The 25,700-nt window shown below is 40.3% G+C and overlaps 1 protein-coding gene across 1 annotated transcript in view; it reads right to left on the bottom strand.

Moving 5' to 3' along the window:
* VPS13C (vacuolar protein sorting 13 homolog C) overlaps window positions 1-25,700 on the bottom strand; it is a 187,643-nt gene that overhangs the window by 110,173 nt on the left and 51,770 nt on the right. The window contains exons 19-31 of the mRNA XM_073303628.1: window positions 23,259-23,401; window positions 21,091-21,283; window positions 20,758-20,872; window positions 20,187-20,323; window positions 19,344-19,470; window positions 18,520-18,637; window positions 12,462-12,591; window positions 12,246-12,324; window positions 11,572-11,711; window positions 10,851-11,004; window positions 9,191-9,264; window positions 8,965-9,024; window positions 6,867-7,029 (exon numbers count right to left, since the gene is read on the bottom strand). Of these exons, the coding sequence (XP_073159729.1) occupies window positions 6,867-7,029; window positions 8,965-9,024; window positions 9,191-9,264; window positions 10,851-11,004; window positions 11,572-11,711; window positions 12,246-12,324; window positions 12,462-12,591; window positions 18,520-18,637; window positions 19,344-19,470; window positions 20,187-20,323; window positions 20,758-20,872; window positions 21,091-21,283; window positions 23,259-23,401 (1,633 nt within the window). The remainder of the gene's footprint in view (window positions 1-6,866; window positions 7,030-8,964; window positions 9,025-9,190; window positions 9,265-10,850; window positions 11,005-11,571; window positions 11,712-12,245; window positions 12,325-12,461; window positions 12,592-18,519; window positions 18,638-19,343; window positions 19,471-20,186; window positions 20,324-20,757; window positions 20,873-21,090; window positions 21,284-23,258; window positions 23,402-25,700) is intronic.

Here is a 25,700-nt window from a genome sequence, read left to right as displayed (position 1 = left end):
AACAAAGGGTCTGTGTCTGTCTATATGCTGCTTTTGCCGGGGATAGAACAGGAATGGAGTCTTAGAACTTTTAGTAAGTAATCTAGCTAGGTATGCGTTAGATTATGATTTCTTTAAATGGCTGAGAAAAGAATTGTGCTGAATAGAAGACTATTTCTGTCTGTGTGTCTTTTTGTAACTTAAGGTTTTGCCTAGAGGGATTCTCTATGTTTTGAATCTAATTACCCTGTAAGGTATCTACCATCCTGATTTTAAAGGGGTGATTCCTTTACTTCTATTTCTATAGAAAGTCTTCTTGTAAGAAAACTGAATGCTTTTTCATTGTTCTCAGATCCAAGGGTTTGGGTCTGTGGTCACCTATGCAAATTGGTGAGGCTTTTTACCAAACCTTTCCCAGGATGTGGGGTGCAAGGGTTGGGAGGATTTTTTGGGGGAAAGACGTGTCCAAACTACGTTTCCCAGTAAACCCAGTTAGAGTTTGGTGGTGGCAGTGGATATTCCAAGGACAAAGGATAAAATTAATTTGTACCTTGGGGAAGTTTTAATCTAAGCTGGTAAAGATAAGCTTAGGAGGTTTTCATGCAGGTCCCCACATCTGTACCCTAGAGTTCAGGGATGAACCTTGACAATTATCTCGGGTGGTTTTGGGTACAGCTCATCAGTCGCCCCTCCCTCTGTGAAAGCAATGGCAGACTATTGTTTTGCACTTTTTTCTGTGCGGGCGCCGTACTGCTTTCAGCAGACGGTGCAGTAGGACTGCTAACTGTTGTCGTCATCCACCGCTTCCACTGCCACTCTGCTCTCCTGATGCTATGAATCCACCTCGCAGGTCCTCTATATGACCATCATCTTCCACCGCTTCCGCTGGCACTCTGCTCTCCTGGTGGTCTCGCAGGGCTGCTTCCACTGCAATTCTGCTCAGCTGCTCTTGTCTTGCCATACCACGGCAAGCGTGTAGCCTGCTCAGCTGTTGTGTCCTGGCAGCAGATGGTGCAGTAGGTTTGCAAAACTAGTCATCCAACCACCGCTTCCCCTGCAACTCTGTTCTCCTGCGGACGCCACACCATGGCAAGCATGGAGCCCGATTAGAACACCGTGGCAGTTATGAGCATTGTAAAACACCTCACGCATTATCATGCAGTATATGCGGAACCAGAACCTGCAAAAGCAGGCAAGGAGGCAGTAGCAGTGTGGTGACGAGAACGATGAGGACATGGACACAGACTTCTCTCAAAGCACGGGCCCCGGCAATTTGGCCATCCTGGTGGCAGTGGGGCAGGCTCATGCCATGGAACACTGATTCTGGGCCAGTGAAACAAGCACAGACTGGTGGGACCGCATAGTGTTGCGGGTCTGGGATGATTCCCAGTGGCTGCGAAGTTTTTCCATGGAAGTGCCCTTACACATGCGACGATGTGACTTGCTTTCCCCTGCACTGAAGTGCAAGAATACAAAGATGAGAGCAGCCCACACAGTTCACAAGCAAGTGGTGATAGCCCTCTGGAAGCTTGCAATGCCAGACAGCTACCCGTCAGTCAGGAATCAATTTGGAGTGGGCAAATCTACTGTGGGGGCTGCTGTGATCCAAGTAGCCAACACAATCACTGAGCTGCTGCTATCAAGGGTAGTGACTCTGGAAAATGTGCAGGTCATAGTGGATGGCTTTGCTGAAATGGGATTCCCTAACTGTGGTGGGGCAATAGTCGGAACGCATATCCCTATCTTGGGACCCAACCACCAAGGCAGCCAGTACCTAAACCGAAAGGGGCACTTTTCAATGGTGCTGAAAGCACTGGTGGATCACAAGGGACGTTTCACCAACATCAACGTGGGATGGCCGGGAAAGGTACATGACGCTCACATCTTCAGGAACTCTGGTCTGTATGAACAGCTGCAGCAAGAGACTTACTTTCCAGGCCAGAAAATAACCATTGGGGATGTTGAAATGCCTATTGTTATCCTTGGGGGCCCAGCGTACCCTTAAATGCCACGGCTCATGAAGCTGTACACAGGCACCCTGGACAGTAGTCAGGAGCTGTTCAACTATACCCTGAGCAAGTGCAGAATGCAGTCATTGTTGTTTCAAATTCATGCATTCTTTATTAATTCGTCACACAAATAGGGGGATAACTGCCAAGGTAGCCAGGGAGGAGGGAAGCATCGAGCGGGGTGGTGGAGGAGGGGAGGACAGGGCCACACTGCACTTCAAAATTTATTGAATGCCAGTCTTCTGTTGCTTGGGCAGTCCTCTGGGGTGGAGTGGTTGGGTGCCCAGAAGCCCCTCCCCTCCCCCGCCCCACGTTCTTGAGCGTCTGGGTGAGGAGGCTATGGAGCTTCGGGAGGAGGGTGGTTGGTTACACAGGGGTTGCAGTGGCGGTCTGTGCCTTTCCTGCACCACAACCATACGCCGGAACATATCTGTTTGATCCTCCAGTAGCCTCAGTATTGCATCTTGCCTCCTTTCATCATGCTGCCACCACCTTTCCTCTTGATCCCACCACCTCTCCTGTTGCTCCAGCCATCTATCCTCTCGCGTGTCCCTCCTGTCCTCATGTTCATTTTGTGCTTTCCTGGACTCTGCCATTGTCTGCCTCCACGCATTCTGCTGGGCTCTTTCGGTTTGGGTGGACTGCATGAGCTCAGAGAACATTTCATCACGAGTGCGTTTTTTTCACCTTCTTATCTACCCTAGCCTCTGGGATGGAGATGCTAGTTGCAGCGTTGAAACATTTGCAGCTGCGGGAGGAAAAAAGGGAGATTAAAACTGAAAAAGACACAATGGCCATTTAAAAGGAGGGGCTGATGTTTTTCAGTTTACGTGCAGCACAAACCCAACTAAACCGCCCCCACACCCAGTTCTCTGGGATGATCGATTCACCCCTCCCCGCACCAGGTGGCTAACAGCGGGGATGATTTATTTTCAGCCACAGGCAAACAACCCAGCAGGAACAGCCACCTCTGATGTCTTCTTAATAAAATTCCCCTATTTCAACCAGGTGACCACAAATGATATCACTCTCCTGAGGATAAGACAGAGAGATAAATGCCAGCAAACACCGGGACCACACGCTGCCATGCTTTCTTATGCAATGATTCTAGACTACGTGCTACTGGCCTGCCATGGTAAAGTGTCCTAGCATGGAAGACGCAATAAGGCTGCCCTCCCCAGAAACCTTTTGCAAAGGTTTTGGGAGTACCTCCAGGACAGCTTCATTGAGATGTCCCTGGAGGATTTCCGCCCTATTCCCCAGACACGATAACAGACTTTTCCAGTAGCAGTACTGGCCGTGAATGCATCCCAAGTCTTCAGGCCAAATTAATCATTAAACATGCTTGCTTTTAAACCGTGTATTATATTTACAAAGGTACACTCACCAGAGGTGCCTTCTCCGCCTTCAAGGTCCGGGAGCCCGGGTTGGGAGGGTATTGGCTCCAAGGTGATAAATAGTTCCTGGCTGTCGGGGAGAATGGTTTCTCCGCTTGCCTGGTGCATGTTATCTTCCTTGTCCCCAAAATCCTCATCCCTGTTGCGTGAGACTCCCTTGCAGGAGTCCACGTACAGGTGTGGGGTAGTTGTAGGGACACCCCCTAGAACTGCATGCAGCTCATCATAAAAGCAGCATGTCTGGGGCTCTGACCCCGAGCGGGCATTTGCCTCTTGGGTTTTTTGAAAGGTTTGCCTGACCTCCTTAAGTTTCACGCAGTACTACTGCGGGTCCCTGTGATAGCCTCTGTCCTCCTCCAAGGGCATGATTTTTTCAAATATTTTTGCATTTCGTCTTTTGGAACGGAGTTCTTCTCCCCATACAGCAATCAGATCCAGTACCTCCCGTTCAGTCCATGCTGGAGCTCTTTTGCGATTCTGGGACTCCATGGTCATCTCTGCTGATGAGCTCTGCATGGTCACGCCATGATGGCCAAACAGGAAATGAAATTCAAAAGTTGCCGGGGCTTTTCCTGTGTACCTGGCCAGTGCATCTGAGTTGAAAGTGCTGTCCAGAGTGGTCACAATGCAGCACTGTGGGATTGCTCCCAGAGGCCAATACCATCCAATTACATCCACACTACCCTGAATTTGACCCGGCGATGTCGATTTCAGCGCTAATCCCCTTGTGGGGGAGGACTACAGAAATCAATTAAGAACCCATTAAGTCGACAAAAATGGCTTTGTTGTGTGGACAGGTGCAGGGTTAAATCAATCTAACACTGCTAAATTCAACCTAAACTCGTAGCGTAGACCAGGGCTACGTGTTTTGCCTGCCACACCTATCTTTAGATCATATCAATGCTCCTGCATCTTGATCCAACAAATTAAGCACATACTTAACTTTAAGCGAGCAAATAGTCTCCATTAGTTAAGTACTTGTTCTTAACTTGTTCACTGGGTCAGGGCCAGAGTGCTTAGTAGCTTGCATGATTGAACCCTTTACTGACCATTAAGATTGGATACAGGAGTTTTAAAGCCAGGAGTTTGGGAAATTTAACAATACACATGTTTAGCTAATTATGTGACAAAATGTTGAAGCTAATCAGAGACATTAAGGAAGGTTTCTGCTTCTAATCTCCCAAATACAGCCAACACTAGACAAACCACGTAAACACTTTTTGGAAGCAACCTAATTGTGAAAGGAATGCAAGACTATGTTATCGGAGCAATAAATCTAGAAGTAAAATGGGCCTACACCAACCACCCCCACTTTTCTTTTCAAAGAAAAACATGAATTTAAACTCTGACAAATAAAACTAGAAATATCCTTTTTGAAATTCATTTCTTTAGTAAACACATTAAAGTCTTCATTCCTTGAACCTGAAGAACATTTATGGTGGGAAACGTTTTACAGAAGATACTGGTTACTTCTAACTCATGTTTCCACTTAAAGATGAAAACCTTTGTTGGTTCTCCAATGCTTACAATGGCATAAGCCTCTTAAAAGGCACATTTGCAAATATTTTGTATCTAAATGAATGCCTTCATTTAATAACTTCCTAATTTCATTGATATATTAATAGTCAGATGTTTTATGCACAATTATAGCAACGTCATTTGAGGCTAAGCTAATTACTCATGAAAGAAGTCACTGAAGTATGTTTATAGGAATGTAGAAATTAATTAATTGCTGACAGTGCTCCAATAACTCTCAACCTACTCAAGAAGACGAGAAAGCATCTTTCCAAAAATGATCATATAGAAGCAACAACTTAATTTGAAGACTTTCAATAAATTATTTAATTTCAAAAGACTCTTGAGAAATAAAAACTGATCAAAAAACAGGAGCATTTGTACTTTTTGAAAAGAGAATTTCTTTGTATTCCGTCCATTATCTGAGGTACTCTTTCAATTTTATTAATGCTTGACTGGAAATAAAAAAGAGTTAAAACTAACTTTAAAAAGTTTTCTGGATCTTCCCTGCTATAATATTGTATATTAATAATACAATGTGCATATTCAGGAGCTGAAAGTGCCACCTAAGCCAACCCCAAAGGCATGGAGCCAATGAAAAAGTGATAACCAATTTAAAGCTAAAGAAGTATGAAAAAGGTGTGTTCTATCATTTCATGAAAATAAAGAAAAGGCTATAAAAAACTCTGAAGTGAGCACACGCACATGTGCGCACACATACCCTACTACTTAGACAACAAGCACTCCACAACTCATCCTGGCCACCTCTATAAGCAACCTACGTAAGGAAAACGGAAAAAACCTCAATAAACCAACCCAAGGAAACAGCCCCACTACTTCAACCTGGACTAGTGAGAAGACATTAAGAGACTGCCAACGGATTAGCTTTAAAACTCTTGTCATGATTTTCTTGGTAATACTGAAATGTTATAAAAGACGGAAAAAAAACACAACGAGGAGTCCGGTGTCACCTTAAAGACTAGCCGATTTATTTGGGCATTAGCTTTTGTGGGTAAAAAATCCTGAAGTAGTAGGGCTTTTACCCACGAAAGCTTATGCCCAAATAAATCTGTTAGCCTTTAAGTGCCACCAGACTCCTTGTTGTTTCTGTGGATGACTACCTCTCTGATACTTAAACGACTAAGTTTCTCCTGTTAATCACCAAGTGGTTAAACCTTGCATTCCTGGAGAGAAGACAGAGGCTAAACATTGGTAAACTGACATTCAGTGGGATTTAATTGGATTTAAGAGTCTTAATTTTGGCTAACTGGCCTGTCTCAAGATTGCTCCTTAAATGGCTTCTTCTAAGTAACTGGATTTCCACGTTTTCTTCAGTTTCATAAGATGCAGTAAAGATCACTTACTTTGCCAACTATAAACTGGCTTATTAATATATAAACTGGTTTATATTAACAAACAATGGGACATCCTGCCTTTAACCAAAATTCTCCCCATCTATGAACATTATTTATCTAAGGATATACTAAAGAAAGGATTCACAATAATTTCAGGAAAAATATACTTTAGTTTTAACTTACCAAGAGGAAAACATACCTAAGAGGTGTTCATTCTCAGGGTTGTAATCTCTGGTAAAAGCTTTCCACAGAAAGAGATACCACAGAAATTGTAATGTAAATAACCAGTTTATCATTTGTATTGTTTAATGTTTTCTTTTCCTCACTTCAATAACAAAATAGCCATAGTTTATAACTGCCATTATTTTGCTTGGCCTTAATCATGATGTCCCCTAAGCGATGTAAAATAACTCTTGTGACTAAACAGTGGATGCCTCTGAGTTGGCAGTGAAAGAAAATTAGTAAGAACTTGTCTACCATTTCTTGTTTCTGCAAACTAAATATTTTAATAATTTTTAAAATTAAATTAATGTCTAACAATTTAAATCTACCCTTTCAATCCAACGTAACACACTGAACAACATTAGGCTCGCCAAAAAGATTAACTATACCTTTCTTCACACTAGTATCTTTTTGCTGCTTTTCTCCTTGTGTTTGCAAGTGTCCTATATCACCAGCACTTGGACTGCTTGATGGAATAACACTTGTTAGAAAATTGATAGTAGAGAGAAGGGCCTGTGTATGTAGCAGAAAATTTAATGACGAAAAGGCCACCTGTTTAAAACAAAAGAATCCAAATCACAAAAAGTAAAGCTACAGGTAACATTCATTTAGATGTGGATCACTTCCATGAGTAGACATGCTGAATGGGTTGGGATTTAGGCTTGCAGGGTGACAATTATATAAGAAAATAACACAGATATGTAATCACCAATAAGTATTTGGCTTCATCTTCCCACAATACAAGAACAAGGTGACATGCAACTAAACTAAAAAGACATCAAATACTCGACTAGTTGTGGTTTTTTTTCCCCTTTTAGTTGACTCCAGTATATTCTTTGAGTAGTTTTTCCTGATCTGTTTTTTAAGTTTGTAAGTTTAAGTTTAAGTTTTCTGGTTCTCTTAACCTTTGTTGCCCTGAGAACTTAGTCTGTTGGGGAAAATGCATAATACTAATTACCATAAGATGCAGAAAATACCTTCCCAGAAAGTTCTTCAGGGGAACACTTGCATTATTAAACTGTCTGTTCTCAGCTGGACAAAATAAACCTTTCAAGCAAGCTGCAGTTGAATGTTACTAAAAATCCCGTGCTATACCAGAGGTATTAGCCAGGCTTATACCACACTGTAGTTGTCCCAAACACACAAAGACAGACAAGATGAAAGAGAGGTAGTTTAATTAGGCCATAACTTGATAAATTAATCTGGGAACCATCAATAACAACTTCATTTTCATTAAAATTATGCTGATGTATCCAAGCCTAGTTCTATCACTTTTCACTAACCTTGACAGTTTCATATAAGGAATGTAAAGATTTAACACTAAATATGTACCAAAGAATTCAACTCAATATATAGAAGGATTCACAGAAATATAAAACATTTCTAAACTGGGAACAAACAGAATTCATAGACCCAACGTAGAGCACTCTAGTTGACCATTTCAGTCAAATATTCAGTTTGACTGTAACTGGCAGATGCTTCAAAAGAAGATGCCTTCATCCCCCAAGGTACTCCTTACATCAGTCACAGCTCACACCAGGGAAAAAAAGTTTCTTCCTGACACCAATTGGCAATATGCCCTCTAGTAAGAAAACTGATTACCTTTCTCGTTTTTCATCTCAAGCACAGTTAATGGAGATTTTTTTTAACCTCCCCTCCCTCCCCCCAGGTTGTTTTAATCTCTTCCGACATTTCACCCAAACATCAGATATTGAGAGTACCACACAATAAATGTATTTCCTTTTCACATACTTAAATTTGTTCCTTTATAACTTTAATACCTCCTTGTTCTTGTACTGTGGAGGAAAAAAGCATTAGTACAGAGCTTGCTCACTCCGCCAATTGTTACAGTTATCTAGTCATTTTAAAATGTTTGGTGCCTGAACTAAGGCTTTTAAGCACATATTTCAGTTCATTGGCAGGGAATAGCTGAGACTTCTGATCCATACTCTAATAGCTTCTGGGAGAGCTGGACCTCTTTGCACTGCCAGGGTGGCACACAAGGACAGTAAAACTGCCCTAAGTGGGCAGCTGAGAATTTTCCTAGGTTGGGGCAGCTGTTATAGCCATCTCCTATGAACCCCAGGGTGTAGAGATGTGTCAGGGGCAGGGCTGGAGTGGTATGGTGGCAATCTGGACTTCAAGGCCTTGTCTCTACTGGGTGTGGCGGGGAGGAGGATGGAGTTGAAGGGTGTGTTAACTCATAACTCAAGTTAGCTAGTTAAAACCCTAGTGAAGGCCAAGCAGCTGGTAGTTTTCACAACAGTTTGCCGGTCAAGGTAAGACTATGGAGGAGCCTAGGCTTCAACTTGACCTACTGAAACTACAAGTTGCCCTGTCATTACCTTAACTTACTTAACACGAGGTAAGATCATACCACTTTACCTAGGGAAGTCAGGCTTAGTCTTCAATGAGTCTGAGTTTTGACTTGCAGGTACCTGCTAAGTAAAGTGTCTAATACTAGACACTTGAAAAAAATTCACTTACCTGAAGTGTTTGTTCAGTGTTGTCAAAGCTTGACTGAAATTTTGGACCATTTTTGTCAGCCTAAAAGGGAAACATGTTATAAAAGGTTAAAGATAGACAAATTGAATGAGCCATTGCATTGTATAGACTGCAGTCATTTATACCTTGTGTGCTAAATTTTTAACTTGTTACCAGATACACTGAACAGATCATTTTAATAAATACTTATTAAATAGTAAGCATGTACCTTGATATATTCCACTTTCAAAAGGTCTAATCCAGGTCCATCTGAAGAGCTAATTAAGTGAAGTGGTCGTTTATCTGTAACATACCAAGTAAGAGCATATTAAGAAGTCAGCTTTCACAATATTGAAGCAGGCAAAGAAATGATTTTATGAAACCCTTCTCCTCTAACATTGTTTTCTATTTAACACTTCAAATTGTGATGCTGCCTGAAGCATTGTGCCAATAACCTAGAATCCATATTTACATTTTGAGTTGAACGTTTAGGCAGGCAATGACAAGTCAACATTGTCATTAGACAGGCTTATACCTTTTCTTTTTGCCGTATTTAAAATACTTATATTGAAGAATAAGACTATTAAAACATTTAAAGGGCTGTAATTTTCAAAAAAGGTAGGTGCCAAACTCATATTAGACGTCCATGTGTGCTGGAGACTAATGTTGATATGTGCCCCTGAAAAATGTTTCACAAAGCATTCAGTTGGAAAAAAAAAATCACGACAAATGCAATAGGCTCTGCTTCAATATCTCAATACTGAATCCTTTCTTTATCTGTACAGTAGTAAAGACAGTAACATGGACAAAATATACAGTATACACCAAAATCATTAATGAACAAGTATCAGGAAGATTGGAAGAGGCCCTGGAGGTTTTTCGCCTTCCTCTGTAGTGTGCGGCATGGGTCACTTGCTGGAGGATTCTCTTCTCCTTGAAGTCTTTAAACCACGATTTGGGGACTTCAATAGCGCAGACATAGGTGAGAGGTTTTTTGCAGGAGTGGGTGGGTGGGTGAGATTCTGTGGCCTGCATTGTGCAGGAGGTCAGACTAGATTATCATAATGGTCCCTTCTGACCTTAACATGTATGAATCTATGGAAGTTCTTCTAGGGCTTGAATTGGGCTAGCATGCACCTAGACTGACCAAAACAGCTCATTTATCAGTGTGTTCTGTCATTTGTCTGTTTTGTTTAAAGTTTTCTTTTCCTTAATAATAAAACACCCATGGTTAATAATTGTGATTATTTTACTTGGCTTCAATCATGGTGTCACGTAAGGTATGTAAAAGAATCACTGGAGACTAAATAGTAGGAATCATAATGCCGGAGGATAGTCTCATGAATTAGCCTGTAACAAAGATTCCATCTTTTGATTTGATTTTCCCTGAATTAGCAAGAGCTAGGCTACCACGTCTTGTTTCTCTGGACCAAATTTAAATTAACCCCCTTCTCACTCTTCAACAGATACATTGCCACATATGTATTACTAAGAAAGGTGACTTCCTTTTCTAGGTATCTTCCTAAAAATTTGGATGCGTGTCGAAGGGTAAGGGTCAGATTTTTAAAACTTGACTTCCACTATTTTGCAACTACAACTTAGATATCTAAATTACTCATTTACTAGATAAGCACAGAAAACCAGATGGATGTCTTAATGGCATCAACTGTGCCGGCACATAAGTTCCATTATTTGGGCCCACACAACCGCAGCCTCAAAAGAGAAGGGGCTCATTCTAAATATCAAACCTAAGTGTCATACTGTAGAACTTTTCTCTGAAAGCGTAGGTATCAAGTCGAAACCTTGATACAAAAAGGTTTAACTATGCAGTCTACTAAGCAGAGACATGATTACTTTTATCCTCCATTTTGTTTTATTATTTTCATTACCTTGAATTTTGTGGTAATCCAAGCTGATTTTCTTTAAGTAAGATACAGCTGTTAAGTCGTATGTTCTGACTGTAGCTTCTGTTCCGAGCTGCATTACATTAAATACAAGTATTGTTTCCTCTATTTTCTGTTGCTTTGTGAGTTCTAAAACCACCTACATGAATGAGAATTACACAAATGTCAGTAATAGAGTGGTATCTCTTTTCATATCTGATGTTCCATATTTTATTAATCAGAAAGAGGAAAATAAAATTGCTGCTAATTTTACTGTCTTATTTTCCTTAACAACTAGCATTCTTGCACAAGAGTCTGAAAATGAAGGTGGGCTGTCAAGATCTGAACTACTTGAAGCATAATGGAACCGGGGGGGGGGGGAACACGACATTTCTAATTCTTGGTAAACCAATATTTTCAGTAGAATTTTGCTGTTACAAAGCAGACAAACTCCTAGAGTTGGTTCTTTGTTAATGACTCTCCTGATGTTTCAACTTCCTCCTTCATACGTGGTATCACTATCAAGTTACTACATATGGAAGTTTGCTGGATTATGGTGCTAAAGTAAATGTATTATTTTCTGAGATTACACTTCATCAACGTGTTGTTTATAAGACTAATGGGGGTGCACTTTGACATGTAATGGATCATATAATAACTGCTTTATAATGGCCTTCAGATTAAGAGAGAGTAATGCAATTTGAAGAGAGAAGAGTAAAACACATGCCTCTTTAATTTCAAACTTCAACTGAAGGTCTATGAACTCCTCATTAATAGCCTCTGTTTTGTTTTTTAGATCATGTCCCTCAGGTAGAGCCTTTTCAGTTAGTGAAAAAGAATTTTCAGCATCAAAATATTCATCAGACTCTAGGAAATAAAGACATGTAATATTTTTATGCTGTGTGTGGCACTGACAGCCAAATATAAAAACAAGCAAATGTTCTCTTTGCAACAGCTAGTACCTTGACATACTGATTTGTCTGTCATTATCAATTCTGCATTTACCTGTGTTTGAGGCCTCTTCGTGTAAGTATTTTCTAAATATGGTAATTACAAGCGCAGGATAGTTGTGACAATCAGGATCCAGACACCACAAGTTAACAGCCCATTGAATGACTGATCTCAGATTAGGAAAGCCTCCCATACACTAATTTACATTACGAAAGCTATTTTCTAAACAAAAAAGGCTAATTATTTATTTTTAAAAAGCAAGCTTAGTGTCTTAAGATACTATCAGCAAGATCTGCAAGGCCGCCTTAAATTTTGCAATTCATAGGTATGCACAGGTATTTATTGTCCACTGGACACTCATTTCATGATCAGAAACACCAAGCAAAGTTTTGTTGCTAAATAGACAATGGTTTTTTTTACTTTTAGAAATAGTTATAAATATTTTGTTACCTGACTCTACTCCTTCCAGCAATATTGAGGTGTCAAGTAACCCTTTCCTCACATCAGTAACCGTGGGGATAGCACGTACCTAGAAAAAAATAGCCAAGTACAGAAACTAATCTACCATAACTTTTTATGACTTCAGAATGTTCATTTATATTCTCATGAAAATCCACCATACTATCATGTTTTAGTTTGAGTTTACCATTATCCTAGTCAGTTTACCTTTGTGCTTTGAACTGACACGGCTGACATCTGAGGAAACGGAATGCTATCAATCAGATCAAAAATCCCCTTAATCTTTTGGTCAGAAAGCCTCACATGTACCAGGGGAAGGCCTCCTGAAACTTTAAACCTGTGGGGAGAGAATTAAAAAAACCAGCATTTTGTGAACAGTGTAATATTGGAATGAAGTTACATGTGAGCCAACTTTTCAGCAGATACTAAGAGGTTTACTAAATTTTAATTTTAGCATGTCATTAACCATTGGAGCAAAGAAGCTCATGATGCAGACATCTGCGTTCAGGGCCTGTTAGTACATATACTTATAGTTAATGCAGCCATAAAAAAAAATTCTATCAGTGAAACTATATTAAACACCCAAGCTAAATGGAGATTTTCCCCCCCACTATTGAATTTCACAGATAACCCCTTTCCCCTGCCTTCCTATTGAAGCCCAGGGGGCTAGTCATAACTCTCTCCTCCTCTCAGCTCCTCCTTTGTGTTAGCCATACTGATGGCTGGAGAACAATGTAAGATACTTGCCCGAAAATCCAGAGAAACTGCCTCTACATACATTTTACGTATTCAGGTCACTGGTTTTGCTCTTAACTTGTGATATTTGTTTTTCTTGGAAAAGTTAAGATGTGGGAACAACCCACCCAGAGCTACTTTATTCAAAACACACTCAACTGCCACAATGTTCACAAGTTTTTGTTCAGTAAACAGCAGAACAGTTTGTGCTTTTAAACAAAAATGTAAAGGAATTATTTGCAGCCTGAAACCGTGACCAAAAACACTTCAGACAAGATTTCCTTGAAAATTTTAATAGGTGGTATGCAAAAAAAAAACAAAAACAATTACTAACTTGTTCCTCAACTGTGGTTATTCGAGGTGTGTTGTACATGACCATTCCACTCTTAGTGTGTGCATGCCCAGAACACAGTGGTGAGAAATTTTTCCCTCAGCAGTACCCATCGGGGCAGCTCGAGAGCTCTCTGCTCTTGCATGCCTGTGCATATATGTATAAAAGGACAAGGTCACCACCGCCATCCTTCAGTTTCTTTTTGCCGGAAAAACACTGATGCAGGGAGGTAGGACAGCAGGTCGTAGAACGGACATATGCAACTCATCTTGAAGAACAATAGTTATGGAACAGGTTAGTAACTGTTTTTTTCCTTCAAGTGATTGCACATGTGCATTCCTCTCTTGATGATTCACTAGCCATGGAAACAGGTAAAAGGATCTGAGCCTATCTGCACAGGGACTAAAGGACAATTCACCCAAATCTGGCATCATCCCGAGCTTGCTGAGTGATGGCATAATAGGAAGCAAACATGAGCACCAAAGACCAAGTTGCCATCTTACAAATGTCTGAGATAGGAACTTTAGCCAGGAAGGCTGCAGAAGCAGCTTGCTATCTCATTGAGCATGCTATCACTCCGCTTGGCAGGCTAACATTAGACAAATAGTAGCACAGGCGGATACATGAAGTTATCCAAGATGATATGCTCTGAGAACGAACTAGGAGCCCCTTCATTCTGTCTGTGATCACCACAAAGAGTTGGGAAGACAGATAGAGAACTGTTTGGACCTGTTAGGGTAGAATGCCAATGCTCTCCTAAACCAGAGTATGTGCAGCCTTCCTTTCAACTTTATCTGAGTGCAGTTTGGGCCCACAGCTCACTTACCCTCATAGTCATGGCCTCCAAAAATGTTACTTTCACTGAAAGAGACAATCAAGAGCAGGTAGCTAAAAGCTTAAAAGAAAGAACAAACTTTTACGGTATCAAGTTTAGGTCCCATGAGGAACAGGATCTCGTACCTGACGATCTTTCCAGGTCTTTCAAAAATGTTTTGATATTCTGTTAGAAAAGAGAGAGCAGTCAGCCACCTAAGCCACCCATAACTATTTCACATTTGGGGACAATGTATACCTTCAGATCAGCGGCACTGCTATGGGTACCCGCATGGCCCCACAGTATGCCAACATTTTTATGGCTGATTTAGAACAACGCTTCCTCAGCTCTCGTCCCCTAAAGCCCCTACTCTACTTGCGCTATATTGATGACATCTTCATCATCTGGACCCATGGAAAAGAAGCCCTTGAGGAATTCCACCATGATTTCAACAATTTCCATCCCACCACCAACCTCAGCCTGGTCCAGTCCACACAAGAGATCCACTTCCTGGACACTACAGTGCTAATAAACAATGGCCACATAAACACCACCCTATACCGTAAACCTACTGACCGCTATTCCTACCTGCATGCCTCCAGCTTTCACCCTGACCACACCACACGATCCATCGTCTACAGCCAAGCTCTGCGATACAACCGCATTTGCTCCAACCCCTCAGACAGAGACAAACACCTACAAGATCTCTGTCAAGCTTTCTTACAACTACAATACCCACCTGCAGAAGTAAAGAAACAGATTGATAGAGCCAGAAGAGTTCCCAGAAGTTACCTACTACAGGACAGGCCTAACAAAGAAAATAACAGAACGCCACTAGCCGTCACCTTCAGCCCCCAACTAAAACCCCTCCAACGCATTATTAAGGATCTACAACCTATCCTAAAGGATGACCCAACACTCTCACAAGTCTTGGGAGACAGGCCAGTCCTTGCCTACAGACAGCCCCGCAACCTGAAGCAAATACTCACCAACAACCACATACCACACAACAGAACCACTAACCCAGGAACTTATCCTTGCAACAAAGCCCGTTGCCAATTGTGCCCACATATCTATTCAGGGGACACCATCACAGGGCCTAATAACATCAGCCACACTATCAGAGGCTCGTTCACCTGCACATCCACCAATGTGATCTATGCCATCATGTGCCAGCAATGCCCCTCTGCCATGTACATTGGTCAAACTGGACAGTCTCTACGTAAAAGAATAAATGGACACAAATCAGATGTCAAGAATTATAACATTCATAAACCAGTCGGAGAACACTTCAATCTCTCTGGTCACGCAATCACAGACATGAAGGTCGCTATCTTAAAACAAAAAAACTTCAAATCCAGACTCCAGCGAGAAACTGCTGAATTGGAATTCATTTGCAAATTGGATACTATTAATTTAGGCTTAAATAGAGACTGGGAGTGGCTAAGTCATTATGCAAGGTAGCCTGTTTCCTCTTGTTTTTTCCTACCCCCCCCCCCCCCCAGATGTTCTGGTTTAACTTGGATTTAAACCTGGAGAATGGTCATTTTAGATGAGCTATTACCAGCAGGAGAGTGAGTTTGTGTGTGTATGGGGGTGGGGGGGATGTGAGAAAACCTTGATCTATGCAGGAAATAGCCCGACTTGATTATGTAAAGAGTTGTCACTTTGGATGGGCTAGCACCAGCAGGAGAGTGAATTTGTGTGGGGGGGTGGAGGGTGAGAAAACCTGGATTTGTGCTGGAAATGGCCCACCTGTTGATCACTTTAGATAAGCTATTACCAGCAGGACAGTGGGGTGGGAGGAGGTATTGTTTCATGATTTCTGTGTGTATATAAAGTCTGCTGCAGTTTCCACGGTAAACATCTGATGAAGTGAGCTGTAGCTCACGAAAGCTCATGCTCAAATAAATTGGTTAGTCTCTAAGGTGCCACAAGTACTCCTTTTCTTTTTGCGAATACAGACTAACACGGCTGTTCCTCTGAAACCACCTAAGAGTGGAAGGCTGAGATAACTACTAAGTGGACCTTGATGGAACTAACAGCCAATCTATGTTTTAGGTACAAAAGATAGTCCAAAATATATTGAAGAATGTATCAGCAAAATTCCAGGCAGATGAGACCAGGCAGAGAAATGCTTCTGCTTAGAGGGTTTGTCTATACAGTAACTCGACACCTGCGACACACCCTGGTCAGCTGGTTAAGGATTGCACAGCTCAGGCTGAGGGGCTGTTTGATTGCTGTATAGACTTCTGGGCTCGGGCTGGAGTCCAGCCTCCAGGTCCCTGTGAGGTGGAAGGGTCCTAGATCTCCGTCTCCAGCCCAAGCCTGGAAGTCTACACAGCAATCAAACAGCCTTGCAGCCCGAGCCCTGCAAGCCCAAAGGTGGCTGGTTTTTTTTTTGCTGTGTAGACATACCCAGAGAGGCAAGTAGATGTAGATGATCATTTTCTACTATGCAATAGCACATCTTAACCTCTTTTGAACACAACTGCCCCCCAGAGTCTAACCATGGAGCATCTATGCTGTTCGATGGATGTCTACAGGTTTGGGTAGACAACAGACAACCATGGTCTTGAGAAATAAGATTTTAGATGGTCTAGATAATACTTAGTCCTGCTGTGACTGCAGGGGACTGGACCAGATGACCTCTCAAGGTCCCTTCCAGTCCTATGAAATTTAATCCGGGTCCAATGGAAGCAGTATCAGCTTTTTCACTGAAAGGTACAGGACAGTGGAGAGTCAGTGCTGCCTTGGCCACACTGGGGCAATAAGAATGTTCCAGGCACAGGTGCAGTCTGATTTTTTAGTAGCACATTGTGAAGCAGTGGAATCGATCGCAAAGCATGCAGAAGATCGCTCCTTCAGACAACAGGAAAGTGTCCATTAGTGAACCCAGACAGTGACCCTGTAGGTAACAAAACTGTTGGCATCTCCTGTTTTATCTCATTGCAAACAGGTCTACCTCAGGAGCTGCACAGGGCTGGAAAATGAACCTGGTTCCATCCAGATAAATAGACAACTCATGGTGATTCATCAATGACCTGCTTAGGTCACCTGCCAGCCTGTTCTGCACTTCCAGAAGAAGCACTTCTTGGCAGAACAAGGATGAGCGGCCACCTCCTTGTCTGCTGAGATAGAATATTGTTGCTGAGTTGTCTGTGATACTGAGAAAATTGAAATGGGACAGAAAAACTGGGCACACTAGCCAGATAGTTGTCAACTCCCCTTACCTCATGAGTCAGGTCTTTTGCAGACTATAACCCCTAAAACTGAGGGGGAACCCAGATCAGCATCCCAACCTAAAGCAGATGCATCTGTTACTAGCATGAGTGATGGCTCAGGAGGACAAATTAACTCCTTCTCAAATGTTGGCAGAGTTTGCCCACCAGTCTAGTCTAGTCTAGAGAATCTAAAATGTGAGGTGCCCCTTGAGCACAGTGTTCACATAGTGACAGCTTGGCAAAAATACTGAGGCTAGCCAACCTTGTAGAATCATGATATGTAATCTGGCACACCACACTACATATATGCATGAGGCCACAAGTAGTAAAAAGGAACAGAGGGGTGGAGGGAATGGCTTTTCTCTTTATACTGACACAGAGGTGTGCGACAGGGAAGAGTGATTGAACTGCTATGAAGGGTACCTCAGAGGAAAAAATTTCTGACAACTGTGCTTGGGATGCACCCACACCAAGAGTGTAATGTACTTGTGCAATCATTCAGAGAATAGAATAAATTGGTTAGTCTCTAAGGTGCCACAAGTACTCCTTTTCTTTTTGCGAATACAGACTAACACGGCTGCTACTCTGAAACCTGTCAGAGAATAGATTATTGCAGGCCAGTAGGAACTGTGTGAGCATGGAGCATAGTCAGTGCAAATAGTATCTTCTGAGAATTTAGCTACCAAATGCTAACAAGTATCCACGTGCCATTTTTCAGAGGCTCACAACTAAGGCCAAATTTCCACAGGAACGACAAAAAGCACATTCTTGACACAAGTGTGAATTCTCTTAAGTGCATGCTCTAAAGCATAGAGACGCTTTAGCAATTTAACATGGGCAAAAGAAGATGTTTTTCCTTTATCTGATTCTCACAAAAGGCTACATTGTTTTAGCTGAAACTTTGCTGCGGGCTAAGAATTTTGTAAACGCTCGATATGTCAAGTTTCATCCCAAATGATTGAAGCTTGGCAAAGTTACAAGCAACATATAAAGTGCTAGGCAGCCTTAATTATAAATGTAGCTACTGACTTTGCCGTAACAAGGAGAAAATTAAGTCTTCAGACTCCATCTTGTCCCACTGGGCTTCAGTGACAAAGCCCTTTTTCAATAAGAACAAATGACCAAGCAAAAATTAATTGTCTGATAGTGCTGATACATTACTTAGCCATTCTGAGGTCTTTCTCCACCATTGATTTGGCTAATTGCACATGCATATCCATAGGCTGTAATATGTGCAAAGCAGATGGATGCTGAAATCGAGCCTTCTTCCAGTCTTCACCTGAAGGAATGATTAACCAGTTTAAAAATTAAACTTCACAAGCTTTATTTTGTAATGAAGAGACAGTATAAAAATAATCCAGAAAAATCATTTAAGAATTACTTTAAAAAATCCAGCCCATCTAATGAACTGCAGAAACCTAAGTTCATATAGGCAAGATATTGCATGGATTTCCACAGGTCAGAAAACAGCCACCCCTAACATCATGCTTTATCAGCATCTAGCATGGGCCAAAACCAAGAAGTATTTTCACTTACAACTTTGAAAACCCAGAAGCAAGAGCTATGAACTCAGCCATTATCAGTACGTCAGATTTCTTCTTTTCCTCACAATATTTTTCCTAACATAAGAGTCCTCACATGTAAATCATCATAAAAGACCATCATATACATTTTGAGCTAGTCTGAGCGGTCTATTAATCCAAATAAACAAATTCATGAGCCTATCAATCGGTGCGGAATACTAAGTTACCTACCCCTAACTTACTTGCTAACACTTGAATGAATACAGCAATAATATAGATTTCCAGAGAACAAATGGGCATTTTTACACAAGATACCGGAAATATTAAAATAAAGGAAGTTTTACAGTTTTAATTTCTATTTTCTTTACATTATATGAAACTTATTTTAAGAACAAAGCACTATCTACTAATATATAAACATTTTTATTGTTCTTTGATTAAGAAGTGATTATGCTTTAATACCTCTTCTGCCAAAAAGAAGTTGTACATTCTTGATTTCCACATCAAACGTGTCATAAGCTTTGTCCATAATCTCTTCCAAGGATGAAAAACTAGAAGATTGATGACCCCCTTGATTTATGCTGGTCAACTGGTGGGACAGATTGAAAGAAATAAAAGTACAGTATTTATACACACACACACACACTATATTATTCATTTCAATACTGTACAGGCAAAAACTACTAGATTTTTAAAGCCTGTAATTTTTGGTTTGACTACCTCAGAAGAGGTATTTTAGAAATATCAACGCCATTATCCTTAATAAAAATTAAGATAGCATAACTGAAAATAGAGCAAGTTCAGTAACATTTATTTTTATTTTTGTTAGTATATCACATTAGGTCTGCAACAATATATTAGTCAACTTATATAGGACTTCAAGTTTCAGCTTTACAGCACCACCATAGCATCAACTTCACAGCTCCAGAGTAGCTCAACAGCTTTTCTTAAGTCTTATTTGTTAAATAAAAGGAAGACTACTTCGCTGAAAAATGTAGGTGCACAGTGCTTTATAAACAAGTGAAATATATGGCTTTGAAAAATCACATAGCTCTTACAGTTTAACTTGTTTGATATATGGAATCACATTTCACAAAGAATGAAATATAGTTCTTCTGGATGATTCTTATTCATGTGTTTATGACAAAGATTATGATGCAAATGATACTAGTGGGTTTACAAAAAGGTGTCTGACCACTGATCAGCACTGTTGTCAGTCTTAAAATGAGCCTCCTGTGAACAAATAATTGTATAATTTCCCTCTATCTTGAACTCAAATGAAACCAGAGGAAACCAACTGCATACCTGAAACGTACCGAAGTCCAAAATAAGTAGGTCTGACTTTTCATTGTGGAAACCGGTCTGGGGAACCACAAGATAGGATGGTTTCAGATTAATCCTCAAGTCAAGCACTTTCCGTGTTTCAATAATATGAGCTAGTCCTTAAATAAGGAAAAGAACAGATTAAAAGATGAAAATATATTCACATCTGTAACCAACAGGTATGGCACATGGAACAAACAATACTATACCAAGGTAAAAGTCATATTTTCACTGTAGGAGCAGTTACAGATTAAATGTGATCAATCTTTAATGCAGACATCTTTTTGGTTAACTTCTCTATATGCTAACATCTTGTAAGTTTTTCAGTCAATTTTTCAATTTATTGCTAGAAAGCATTCTATCTGGAGGTTAATCACTCATCTTTGTATTGACTCAAGAGAAACAGAACTCAAAGCAACTTTGAGTCAGAGATCCCATGGTGTGATGTTTATTCAAACAGCAATACTAATACTGCCTCGCAAGTAAGGCCCCCAGACTCTTGGCTAATATTTAAGGGTTCACTTATCAATGGTAGTTACTTTTATCTATTTACCTGTAGCAGTTCTTTCTTTAATTTCTTCCAACTTCATCAACGTGGCTGATGTTAGTCGTTCCAGATCCATTCCCTTACTTGTCTGGAAGAATTCCACCATTGCATTTATTGTTCTCTTTAAAAACAAATAGCATCAGTTTATATGCAATCATCCAATACACACTGCTTCCGTTCCAAAATATAAATTAAATATCAATTAAACTGAGATGGCAAAACATTAAGGCAAGGAAGAAAAACTACTTTGGTACAATATTTGAAAGGAGATGAAAAGGCAATGAGGTTGAGAGAGAACAAAAGGTATTCCCATACATTTCTAATTTGAATATTACTCACAGCATCATATATGATTTCCACAGGCTGTGATTCAACTATAAGGCTCTGGTCAGCAGTACTATCTTCTGGATTTGTCTCAAACACTATTTTAAGCAAAGATGATTTGGTATCCCCAATAGAAGCCACAAGAGAAGGCACAATACTTTGTTGTTTCAGTCCTGTTACATACCAGTGCTCAAGCTTTGCCTCCACTCTGTAAATGAAGACAAGAATTGTTTTAAATCAATTTGTATTGAATATTCAAGAGTATGTAAATGTAACAATGGAATACAAGCTGCAATTTCACTTTGCACCAACATGAAACAGGAAAATTCACAGTGTCTTAGACAAGATGTAAGTGAACACAAGACACAGGGGCGGCTGGCTAATCATTAGCCAGAACTGTCTCAAGAAGTATCCTAAATTCATAGGACTAACTGCATGCCAAAGGATTTTAGGAGATTCTTGCCTATAAAAAGGCATCAAAGAAATACCTTAGGTTAAACGAAGCTAAATAGTTTAAGTGACAATGCAGGCTACACAAAGAAAAGAATACAACAGGAGACTAAATTAAGCCCTGCGATTTTAATGTCCTTACCATCTACATTCAACTTTATTTCATTTTAAATTCAGGTTCACATTTCTCTTGTAACTGATTCTCTTATTCAGAGATAGTGCATTTACGCTAGATTAGAAAAAAAGTAATTCATGATTTAGGAGAGCCAGTTTGGAGCCTAATCCTGCAGATTTCAATGCAAGTTATGGACCCAGTCTTGCTCCCTTTGATACCAATGGAAGGTCTTTATTGTTTACTTCAGGAAACAGGAACCAGATTTCTGAATGTGAGATTCTGTTGGTTGGTTGCACCTTAGAAAAAAAATACATGGTTTTTCTACAACTGTCTATTAAGATCTTCATTCAGTTTTAGTAGTAAAGACTTGGGAGTTTAAAACAGGAAAGTCCGTTTAGGCCCAGGTTCATAGAGATGTGATTTTTTTTAAACCTTTTAAAAGAAAGGAGAATAGCTAAGGCAGATTAGATCCACCTTTTCCTTTATGAAATTTTATTAGTAAAATCATCACTTCCACATTTTTGAGCATAAGTCTCATTGCCAACTATACTTTCAAAAGTCTCCTTTTTTATTTTTGGGCCAAGGGCTAGTTGTATGTCCCTCAATCTGCCCAGTGAAACCACATTACAGAATATTTTAAACAGATATTCTGTGAAATGGGGTTCTGCATAAAAGAAAAGTGGGGGGAAAAACAGAATCTGTTAAAATTACTTCTCCTACTCTCACCACCAATATGCTAACTTGAATTAGAAAAAGTGTGCACAGGTTCATTTTCCAAATGCAACATCTAAGGGTGAGAGTGTATTAGTTCCTCAGTGAAGATTCCATAGGACGTTTGTGGCAGAGCTTGGAAATAAACTCTGATTTGAGGACAGAACCATATCCTGGAAACCGGCCACGTTGTCCATCATAACTATTATTTCAAATCTCTGTATTTGATTAGGGCACCCTTTATCATAGAATCATAGAATAGCAGGGTTGGAAGGGACCTCAGGAGGTCATCTAGTCCAACCCCCTGCTCAAAGCAGGACCAATCCCCAACTAAATCATCCCAGCCACAGCTTTAAGCAGGGTTAATCCTTTGTGAAGTGCTTTGAGATTTTCAGATGAAACAGAACTATGTGCAAAGCAATATTTGTCACTTTTTCAGCTAAAAGTAATCAAGATAACCAACTTAACTGGGGGTGGGCACTCTGGTCAGCATATTTGGCATTGACTGAGGAGCCAGGCTTGGTATTACTTTTAGCACTTTTTAACAATATATGGAATGAAGACAAGCTGCACATGTATGAACGGGTAGCATAAATAAAAGGTAATTATGTTAAACATTGAATGAAGCAGGGCTCCACAAGAGGCCTTTATTAAGCAAGCCAGCACGGCTCACTCCTTCAACTTTTTTTTTTTAAATAAAGATCAATATTTATAACTTCATTTATCTACAAAAAAGTTTTAAGTTGTAAAAAATCTGAGAAAATGTAATAAGGAGAGTCATACACAACATATTGCTTTGTTCAAGAATCATTAATTTTAAAAAGGAATAAGCAGAGTGAAAATTAGCACCCTGAAAATATAATTGATTACTGTTCACAGAAATATGAAAAAGCAAACATGTAATTACTTAAGTGCTTGTGCTCCTGGTCTCTGAGATATTTTCGTGCTTAGATCAATTATCTGTACTTTAAGGGTCTCTGGCACATCCTTGTCTTCTTTAATTGTAAGAGAAGTACTTAAGAGCTTCAGTGTCATTACATGAGCAACATACTAGTCGGGGAGATAAAAAAAATTGAGATTAAGAGTCTTTGCACAAATGCTTCATGATAATTTCTACTTTCTTATATTTACCACATATTCCACTGTTTTATATAGTTTTAGTGCAGCCAATTCAGTAGCCCAACATATTGCCTGGTTACCCACAAAGAAACCTGTGTTACAGGCCCCTGAGTTCAATCATCATCCCCCTCTCCAAGTTTAAAAAAAAAAAAAAAAGTTACTGAGGTATTTCCTTTCTCTGACAGAACAGACATCAATTCCATCCAACAATAATTATTTTTACTCGAGTCATAGACATACTACATTGATGAAAATCCAGTGAAGCCAGGCAACTCCTAATCCCATGACTAGTTAAACTCAAAGATATAATTACTAGGTGTGGTCATTAATTTTGATTAATGATCTGAATAATTTACACATATATGTATGTCAGTCTCAGCAGCAAGAAAGATTATGTAAATCAAAGTTACTGGATTACTTCCTGGGACCTATGTTTGAGTGCATCCACATAAAATCAGAGCACACTTTTCCTTTTTGAGAACAAGAAGAAATGACTTCTGTTTTGATTCAGATAAAGAGAAAAGTAGGATTTGAACATTCCTTGATAAACATGGAAAAGAAACAGTTATGTAACCCATACATTCTTCTGAGTACGTGACTAGCATCCCTAACCTAAGGAACAGGGCTACCAGTGTGAAGAGAGAAATTAAGAGGGTAGCAATGTACACCGAGTATACTGCCACAGTATACCACCAAAGATTCCCTCATTAAATAATAAATGTTTTCCCACACTGTGTGAAAGACTATTCTACAGAAGGGAAGGTTCTGTATTCCACTGAGGGTAATGTGCATGCTTCTTGCCCCTGGAGCTGGAGCTTTTGAAAACAGTAGTGTCCGTCGGTCTGCGCATGCACCCTTCCACTGCCACATGGTTTCGCCCGAAGCAACAAAAGGCAAGGCAGACCAGTCACGTCTCCAGTTCCTTCTCCACCAGAGACGTATCAGATCCACAGCAGAGGGGAAGTGGGGTGGGTTTGGAATACATAGAGGAACCACACATCTCAAAGAGCCTCCAGTAACTGGTAAGTAACCTCCCGTTCTTCTTCGAGTGATGGTCCCTATTGTACTCCACTGAGGTGATTGACAAGCAGTACCTATATAGGAGAGTGCAAGGAGGACGACGGAAGCATTGAATGAAGGACCGCTGTACCAAATGAAGCGCCCTTTGCCGAAACATGCACCAAGGCATAATGAGAAGAGAAGGAGTGCACTGAGCTCCAAGTGGCCACTTTACAAATGTCCAACAGGGGCATGTCATGGAGTGCAGAGGTAGTTGAGGCTTGTGATCTCGTAGAATGGGCCCGTATCCCACCCAGTGGGGATCATCCTGCTAGTTCATAGAGCGTAACGCATCCTGAGACCCATTTTGATATCCTCAGGGTGGAAATGTGCTGTCCCTTAATTACCTCTGCTAAAGCCACAAAGAGTCTGGGAGACTTTCAGAATGGCTGTGTCCTTTGAAGCTTACAGAATCAACCTTGTAAAAGTACAAACATTTTCTTGTGATACTGCCCTGCAAATTTTTTTGGTGGATGTGCATGCACTTTCTACTCACTAAGATGTTGCATAGTTTGTATAGTGAAGTAATCACATCCAAGTTAATATCTGCATGTTTATGTTTGCATTATGCACAACTTCCAATGGTATATTTTTGAACCCCTACTGCAGCATCAAACCAACCTCTGAGAGGACAAACAGAGCAAGTTTATTTGACGACTGATCATTTTGTTAACAGGGTCAGTGAAACAGTATTCAGGGTCAATCTTGAGAGTAAATACTTCATTGAGATACATAGAAGATTACTGTTTCAGGCTGCTTTACATCTCTCATGAGCATCAAGAATTATTCTAGTTTTTCTTTCACTTATGAGAAGTTACAACTCAGATTACACTACTAAGATCTCCAGTCAAGTCTTCAGGACAAAAAAAATCACATTCAAATAGGTAACACTTGCTGAACTTCTGTATAGCTACAATATCACAAAATACATAAATGGCTAGTCCACTCTGTGCCAAAGGGGTAGAGTTGCCAAGGACAATATTTTGTATACTTGAAGCTCTCTGATTTACTGCAAGGTTCTTATCTCAAGCAATATGCTGTAAATCCAGGTAGTACATTTTCTCCAGCCCTCCAATTATTTTGGTGGCACTTGCTCTGATTTTTTCATTATTCTTCTTAAAAAAATGTTGACACCAGAAATCGACATAGTATCCCAGCGTCCATCTCACCA

The sequence above is a fragment of the Lepidochelys kempii genome, chromosome 10, assembly GCF_965140265.1.
Source record: "Lepidochelys kempii isolate rLepKem1 chromosome 10, rLepKem1.hap2, whole genome shotgun sequence".
In the NCBI taxonomy this organism is placed as follows: domain Eukaryota; kingdom Metazoa; phylum Chordata; order Testudines; family Cheloniidae; genus Lepidochelys; species Lepidochelys kempii.
The sequence above is the reverse complement of the archived record's forward strand: the minus strand, read 5'-3'. Positions and strand labels throughout refer to the sequence as shown.